This window comes from Corvus brachyrhynchos, unplaced genomic scaffold (assembly GCF_000691975.1).
Source record: "Corvus brachyrhynchos isolate BGI_N302 unplaced genomic scaffold, ASM69197v1 scaffold5, whole genome shotgun sequence".
NCBI lineage: Eukaryota > Metazoa > Chordata > Aves > Passeriformes > Corvidae > Corvus > Corvus brachyrhynchos.
Genome location: NW_008238321.1, coordinates 11,446,928 through 11,455,929, shown reverse-complemented (window position 1 = coordinate 11,455,929; position 9,002 = coordinate 11,446,928). Strand labels below are relative to the sequence as shown.

Below are 9,002 nucleotides of genomic sequence, written 5' to 3'. Positions count from 1 at the left end.
GTGGATATGAGAGGGCTGAATATATTCATCTTGATGATTCAGAGAAATTCAGATTTGAAACATAAAAACTGCAGTTCTGATCCCTTTCAATCAGAGAAATGATCCCTTTGTGGATGGATTTTAAATCACAGTAGTCATGAATCTTTTTTCCCTGGTAAGTAGCCCCTGGACTATAGCAACAATAAATTTATTATATACAGATTTGAAATACTTGGAATGCTCAACCTGTAAAATCTGTTTGTTCACTTGAGTCATGCTGAAATTTTGTTTATTTCACTAGGGCCAGGAACAGCATAAAACTTACAAAGCTGAGATAAGTGAATCAGAGCACCTGAAATATATTATTTAGTATTTCTTTTGCCCATCCTTTCAAAAAATAATTTCTTAGATATGAAGCAGTTTGCCTGTGTTTCCTGTATATGTAGTGTGTGAATGGGATGTCCTTTGCTTGCAGATGGAGTACAGGGTTGATACACAATCCACCAAGACCAGAAAACTCAAAAGTTGTTTCTAGGGAGTCAGTTTGCCCTTGGCAATGTACTCAGACCATTGACTGAGCTAAAATTACTTATATATATTAAAAACCTATTGGCTGATCTTGTATTTCAGCCATAGGCAGACAGTTAAAATACTCTTGCACTAGGACAAAGTTGTTCGGGGACAAACAGAAATTAAATACAAGAGATTGTTTAAAATAGGCTCAAACTGTTTTGGGGGGGAAAAAGCATTTCACACATGTGAATTGCAGAAAATGAAGTATTATGAGCCATGCCAATACAATCTCAGCTCTGTTGTTCCTTCTTCTCCAAAGCTGGCAATATCTATTAAGTGTTTAGGAAAGCATTTGCTTTATTAGGTGTAGTGGCAGTGATTTGTGAAGATTGTACAGAGGACCCTTACTCTGCGTTAACAAAATGTTTGGGCCCTGAATAAATATGTCTTAAGAGTTTCCAGCAATGTTGTTTACTGGGAGAAGGCAGAATATGCAGTCTATACACTGTTTGCTGTGTTCTAAGTTATTTTTTAATAACTTACTTTATTAATAATTATTACTTTTTCTTGAACTGAAAGTTAAACCGTAGCAACAATGATGGAGCAGCTAATCCTGGAAACCTCCAGGCACAGTAAGGACAGTAAAATCATCAGTAATAGCCAGCATGGCTCCACCAAGGGGAAGTGATGCTTGACCAACTCGATAAACTTCCACAGTTAAATGACTTGCCTGGTGGGCAGGGGAAGGCAGTGGATATTGCCTGTCTGGGCTGCATTCCTTAATCACCAGGATGATGGGGCAGGATGGACCCTCAGGAAGTCTGGGGATGACGCAAAGCTGGGGCTGTTGCAGGTACACAGAGGGTCACACCACCATCCCAGGGCATCTCAGCAAGCTGGAGAAATGGGCTGGAATGGTACCTGGGGCTGTGTTAGACAAAGTACTGCCAGCAGCTCACAGGGGATCCTTCCCCTCTGCTCACACATTGTGCCACGTCCTTAGGAAATGTGGTCACTACACAGAAGTTCAGCACTTTGTCAGGGAAAGTGTTTTTTAATATCCTTAAAATTTGAGCAGTACTTTGCAGAATGGGGTGTCTTGATTATTCCTTTCTTCCATCATCATAGCAAAGCAGTACCTGCCCTGTATGGCTTGAGATGGTTTTTGTTCTTGTTTGGTTTTTTTTTAGTTTGGCTTGATTCTTTTTATTCTTTGCTACAGAAAAAATGCCTAGTTTAAAACCTCCCTCTTCTGGAGAGCCACTGCAACTACCAGCAGCTTCTCTTGAAAGTGCTTTTCAAATTCATTCTTCAGAACGAAGTTACTTGGCAGCAACTCTTCATTATTTATTGAAGGCACTTTAAACTGTTAATGCTTTCATATTGAATTACTGAACTACATGACATTCTGTTCAGAGGGATTTTAGGGCTCTTTAGGGAAACATTGTATGTTTTATTCCTGTGTGTGCAAAAAGAAACATAGATGTGGAAATTTCTGAAGGTACTTGTTCAGCTGTAATCATGATAAAATCCAAGCTCTGCTCTTGATTTATTCCAGTCCCTTAATGAAATATTTCACCATTCCTTGTTTCGTGTATTATAGATATTTTTTCATAATTCTTGCAATAACTTAAGGTTTTACAGTACAATAGGTAATGTTATTTTCTTAAATCAGCATTGTTCCAGTGAACAATTAGGATTGCAGAGTATGAGTAACTTTGCAGATGCTCTTTGTGTAAAGACAGAATAATGTTAGTACTGAAAGCTGCAATCCTCTTTAGTGTGCACAACAGGCCAAATGCAAGCCCCAGCATCCTGTTAACTGTGTCTGAGTCCTGTTCTCATCGTTAGGTGGTTAAGTAATGTGTCTGTGGCCTCCCTGCTGGCACTGCTCCTGCAGTCCCTGGGGGCAGTTGTGCCAGAGCTGTGCATGATGTGGGCTCCTTCCCTTGTAGGTGCACTGGAAATGCATTTGGATAGAGGCCAGTAAACAACTCCAAATGGTAAATTATTGTCACTGCCAATAAACATTGGCTATGGACCAGTGGCCTGCTAGTGAACACTTCCAGTCATAAATGCAATTGCCTGAGTGATTAAGTGATTCGCTTGTGAGCCTGTGGGCTTTTGTTTTCTTATGTAGCATTAGCATGTACATGACTTGAGATAAACTGTGCTCGTTTATGAGCCTGTGTCTGCACTAAGGACGGGATCTGGGCTGTGTTGGAGGTTGCAAACATTTTTTCTGTTAAATCGAGTGAGACATGAGTTGATTCTTTCATGATTCAGAGGAGCTTTTAGGTTTTACTCAAAAACCTGCTTGAGGTTTGGGGTTTTTTTCACAGATTTCAGGTTTTTTGGATCATGTCCATAGCTGTTCTGTGAGTCTCTTATCTCATCCCTGAATGCTAAGGAAAAAAATTAGAAAATAACATAAACTGCCTCATGGAGAGAAAGTTCACTTAGGGGCTGTTTCTCAGCTTGAGTTGACTTTCCTGATATTTAAGTAATTAGAATCCCATAATTAACAAAATGCAAGTAGATAATGATTCCAGCTACTAGATGAATGCCAAAATGCATGCTTTGAGCTGTCAGAAACCATACTGCTCATAAAAGGGAGCTCATTTAATTCCTGTATTTTCTTTTTTGATTCATATTTGCTGATGCTTTTATTTCTTTTTCATTAGAGAAGATTTACATGAGGAAATGCCATGCATTCATTAGAAAAAATGAAAATGAATGTTAATTTCACATGTATTCTTTTTATGGCTTATATTATCTTGTAATCATTTGTTAAAATGAAATAAAATAAGGCTTGATATTTCAAACAGCCCTTGAAACCACACCTGAATTTTGTGCAATTATCATAACTTCTATCTAGCACTCAGCAGCTAAAACAACACACTATGTGGATAGTTAGTAGCACAGATTTCAACTTTAATAAATGAATTTCATGTTAAAATGTTTGCTTCCATTTTCTGCTTTTCTTTCTCTTCCAGATTTTTCAGTCTTACTAAAGCTTTTCAGATGCTCTGTTCTATAATTGGATGAAATTTGCTTAAATTGATTTCTGTATTACATAATGCAGATGAGCAGGAAAGTAGTGAGCAGGATTTCTTAGATTGCCTACAGTGTATTAAAATTAACTCTTTGTGTGCTAATTGTCTGAATTCCTCCCAGCTAGAGAAAGCAACGTAAAATACATATTCGTATGCAGAATTAGAAAATACACAAGATATTTATATTTCTTTTATTTAGAATTGACGGTACAGTAGCATGTCTCTGTGTATATAATGGGAATGCTTTAAAAATAACTTGTTTAGTGACCATGGATGTTAATCTTCACACTGAAAGCTGTGTTCTCATTTGTTTCAGCAGGTCTTTTTTAGATCTCCACGATGCCATGTTCTACCTGGTGTGTCTGGTTCCACTCTGCATTGCAGTCCTGCAGATCCTGACCTGGACTCCCTTTTCCATCCAGAACAGCCACGTGGCAGCTCTACACTGAATATGCACCCAGTGGTCGGTGCATCTCTTTTTTTTGCTGAACCACAGAAGAGTTCAGTAAGTGTTTCATGTGAGAAAGCAAAATTGCAAGCTGAAACACAGTTTGAGCTGTTTCAGGAGGGCTGCATTTGCAGTCTCTGTAGGCTCTAAGTCACATCAGCCCTAATGCTGAGCCTACACAGAGTTTTCCTAGTTCGGTTGCTTTCCATTAATAGGTTTTATCCTTAATTACTTTATTTAAAGTAATTTCTGGTATATAATGACTCCTAATAACTCATTTGAAGAAAGGATATGGCAGATCAGAGAAAGGAATCCCAACCCAGCACCTGGAATTCCAGGGAACTGTATTTTCTTAAGCTTACTGGTGGATTAATTTCGCCATACTGATAAAATGGCAGATCTCTGAAGTTAATCTGGAAGATCCTGGTGGACATCCCTCATGGATGGCAGGGAGATGAAGAGAAAAATTTAGATGGTGTCTAGCTGGCCAGTCTCAAGACAAATCTGACAGCTGCCACAGGAAGTGCCAAGAGTAATTAACTACCCTGTGAAAGTCTGTGTAAGGCTAAAGAAGAAAAAGATTAAAATGCTGTTCAGTGTTGCTGAATATGGAAAAAGCTCCATAAGTCCTCACTGGCTTTCTGAGTGTCTCTGGTTGGTGGAAGGTCAGTGCAGTTTTCTGGCTTTAATGGGAAAATAGTTTTGAAGGTATCATATTGTTGGTGCTTCCTACAGAATGTCATTGTGGCAAGGAGAGCATTAGTCTGTGGCTCTTGGACAAATCTAAGCACACACAGTTACTAAACCAAGCTCTACCTGTTCAGTGGTGTTATGTTGGCAAACTCATTTGGTGTGTGACAATTGAAGTTGATTTCTGAATCATCAAGTTATAAGTTAGTTAATTTCTAATTCATTCCTACCAGAATGTATTCAGTCAACCTTTTAAATGGATCCTGTGATTTTTATAAAATAAAGGGTTTTGACAAAATTTCAGAAACGTGGAGTCCTCTCTTCATTTCACATGTTGTAATGATAAGACATTAGCATGTTTACAGTACTCCCATTCAATCAATATTATTCTTCCTTCACTATATTCACGGTGTAATTGTGCCATGATAATACCTTTAGCATAATATAATCACTGCATTTTTGTATTTTGTTTTGCCTGGGCAAACACAGTTTTAGTAGCACCTTTCTTAGGGAGTGCCACTTGAAAGTACAAGAGCATTGTGCAGATTCCAGTTCTAAAGGGCTGGGCCAGCTTATTTTCAAGGCTCTACATTTACTGTGACAGGGAACTTGGAAAAGAAAGGAGTGTGAGAAATGGCTCTGCATTTTGGTGGACACTAGCATAATTTAACGAAGATGTTTGAGATTTGAAATACCAGAGTTGAAAAAAACATTCATTTGTGCCTGATTTTTTACATTTGCAGAGTAGAAATAACATATTTCCTTACCTTTTTTGAAGTCTGAAGTGCTTTCAAGGCGATGCGTGAAAAAGTGGGAGAGCATCATTAAATATTTAGAAATCCAAATGAATCCTTTGATAGGAATATGAAGATTTATGTTAAAATGCAAGAAGCCAGAACTGTGGTGAAGTTTGAAGTTGTGTTATCTGGTTTTTATCTGTCTTGTCAGAGATAGTGTTGCCCATTTGCATTGTGCATGCTAACAGCATTATGTACACATACAGCATCACTTGTGTAAATACTCTGTGGATAGGTAAATGCAAATACCAGAGCAGATATGGCCTGTGTTTAGGTTTTGAATTTGAAAAGATTTCCCGCATTATATGAATTTATTTTGTGTCTGAAAGGCAGGAGCAAAAAGGAATTTAAGTTAATATAATCTTTGATTCATTATATGAAACAGTCTTCTCCCTGAAGGTTCCTTTAAAATGGTAATCAAGTAAAATAGTCTCTTTTTTCTTTACTGTTTCTGTATTTCCTAAATTTCCCATGTTCGTTCCATCCTCATAGAATATATATTTTAACATCTACAATAATATAATGTTACTGTACTGCAAATAGGCTTTGTTAGGTGACTGTGTTAGTTATTTCTAATATTAAGTTATTAGAATATAGTGTACAACTGGAAGAGTATCGTGCTATACAACAGGAAATCTAATAAGTGGTTTTAAGAGTCAAAATTACATCAAGAATTCTTTGAAATCATCAGAAATATTTTTTCTGGAAAATGTCTGGTAAAGTTACCATAAATTTGCTGAAATAAGAAAGGAGTGAGGAGTGATATGACTCAATGCACAGTTTGAATAGCCTCTACAAACTGCTGCATCTCTAGAATTCAGATAGGAAAAGTACATAATCAAAGATTGCTAAGCAAGACACCCTGAAGATAGGAGACATTAACTATAGAATAAACCAGTTTAGAAAAAAAAACTGAGAAAGACAATACAATTTATTTAAGGTGTAAAATACTAATAATTTTCCTAATTTATTATGCATTATCCTCCCATTTGTCTGTCCTATTTCCCTTGCTATAAGGGCAGGAGAAATGTCTTTCAGAGCATCAATAGTCAATCCCAAAGAGGACTGGAAAAGTGCTTTAAATTTGGGTGGTGGTGTTCCTACGGGAGTAGAAGGTTGGCACTGTGCTGTGACTGACGTTGCTTATTCTCCATTTCTCTGTCACCCACTAAACTTTGTTATCTTCTGCTAAACCTACACGATTGGTTTTGGCTGTGAATCAAGTAGGATGATCAAAGGCAAAAGTTCAGTGTCTTGCAACAGCTGGTTTCCCTGCTTTCTCTCCTTATTAGCCAACAGTATCTGAGCTTGAACTCCCACTGCTGGAAAAATGCCTCAGTCTAATCTTGATAATTTAAGAGTGTCTGAAATAGTCTCATAACTGATAAAGAGGCTGTGTGTGTATAGTATAAAATATGAAATGCTGTGGTAGGTTCAGAGGAGGAGAAATGTGATGCTTGAATCCATTCTTAAGAGTTTCTCTATAAATTCTGAGAATATGGAACTTAATACACTGAATGAATTTTATTTATTGAAAATCAGTAAGTAGAAGTGTCTGCTAGGCTTAAAAGGATGTTGCCTAATACACACTAAAGAATGTTAGTCTAATATAGTAGTAATAAAAGATATGGTCAGTGATAGAGTGAAAATACTGAAGAAATGACAACAAAGCATATTTAATTTTAAGTGGGTAAATGTGATGTTTTGTGGAGCTTACAGGCCTACCTCTATTCTGGTCTTGTACAAAATGACCTTCCCAGTCTCCTGCTGCCCTGCTTTTGGAACTGCTCTGTAATTCAGGAGCGTACTGTGTTGACATGGCTAGTAGGGATGTTTACATTTGAATACAGTTCTACAGCCTAATGGGTGCTGTCAGGAAAGACAAGCAGGAAGGGGAAGGAACACTTAAGATAAGCCACATCTCCACAAGTACTTCTAGGCACTTCTTTGCAGAATTAATCGAGCTTGGGGAAAAAGCTCAGTAGTCCACACGAAGGCAAAAGAATTCCAGCTGGTTTTGTAAAGGAACATACAGCTGAGACTGGGGGGAGTTGTTTGAAGGCTCTAGACAGACCCACAACCTTTGGGGGAGAGGATTTTAGATACCTGTGTTTACCTTAAAGATCTCTTTCTGGTAATCCCTTTCCAGCTAATGTTTAAATAATAGAAGGGAAAGTTGTTTTATCATTGTGTTTTATTGGGAAAATTGAGGATTCACATCGCAGACTACACGAGGCTGTGCAGGCAGCCCTGCCACCGAGCCTGCTCCAGAGGCCAGGCTCCTTGAGATCACCACAAAGCAGCAAGGGCTGTGTTAAACACACCCTTGGGTGTGTTTGGGACCTTTAAGACTCCAGGGTTCAACTGATTATAGAAATTTTCCATCAAGACAAAGAAAAACCACCATCCAAATAGTGCAGCAGAAAGTAGAAGAGAAGTGATGCCATTATTTCTGGAAATCCTCTCCCAGCACACGAAGTGCTTTGAATGACAAAGCAATGCACTTACCCCAAAAATGGTTTGCTCAGATTGTCCAGCAGTTGGTTACAACTCCACCAGCTTATGTGCAAATGACTATACATCAAAATTATTACCTAAATATGCATGAATAGCGAGTTCTTTATAGCTTGTCAAGAGAAAAATAAGCTGAGTATACAACTACTGCATCAGAATATTAATGACAAATGTAACACTGGGTAGGAATTTTGAAAAATCTCACTAAAACACACCCAGGTTGTATGCTAACAATGCAAAGACAAAAGCTAGCAAAGTTCTTAATTTATTTGGCATGCAAGCAATTATCTGTATTTTTTATGTGATAAAACCAAGATATGTTTCCCTGTGAACATGTAACTAACCTGAAGCAATTTTATTTATTGGTTTGTAACATTGTCAGCAGATGTCTGTTTAAAAAGCAGCTTTTGTCCTTTTGGATTTTGATTACGAAGTTATTTTATTCCTGGAAGGAAAAAAATAAAACTACTCCGTCCTTACAAATAATAGCACACATGGAAAGGAGAGTCTTAATCCCAAGACAAATAAAAATATACCAAAAAGGCATTCTAGCCCATCTAGCCAGTGGAGAGAAAAAACCCCAGTCTTCAGTGGAAAACTGTCTAAAGTTCTCAAGTCAAAAACTTTCCTCAAGGAGGCTAAACATCAGTGAAAATGAACTGAACACAACAATCCTCTGGCACTATTCTGTTGTTGCTCTGGTTTTGCTCATTTCCCAGGATGAGCAAGGCTGGGTATGATCAGTGCTTGGCCAGAGGAAGTTCCAGGTAGAAGCCGGGATCCCAGAGGGGTCTGACCTCAGTGCTATCCTTCCCAGGAAATGAAGGGGCTGGACCCCAGCCATCAAATCAGATAAAGACACCGCTCGCTGGCAGTTGTTTACAAACAATTGTCCCGCCCCGGGCCCCTCAGTCCCCGGCCCTCAGCCCCGCGCCTCCCGCACCTCCCGGGCCCGCAGCCTCTCAGTCCCGGCCCCCTCAGTCCCGGCCCCCTCAGCCCCGCGCT

The 9,002-nt window shown here is 38.6% G+C and overlaps 1 protein-coding gene across 3 annotated transcripts in view; it reads left to right on the top strand.

Annotated features, from left to right (window-relative positions):
• Positions 1-4,993, top strand: part of LOC103615615 (transmembrane protein 180) — a 16,380-nt gene extending 11,387 nt beyond the window's left edge. For 2 of the 3 annotated variants that reach the window (XM_017734163.1, XM_008633676.2), the window contains one exon: positions 3,865-4,993. In XM_017734163.1, coding sequence (XP_017589652.1) covers positions 3,865-3,997 — 133 coding nt within the window. In that variant the 3' untranslated portion in view covers positions 3,998-4,993. The remainder of the gene's footprint in view (positions 1-3,864) is intronic. The other variant, XM_017734164.1, reaches the window with a different exon arrangement.
• Positions 4,994-9,002: the final 4,009 nt, after the last annotated feature.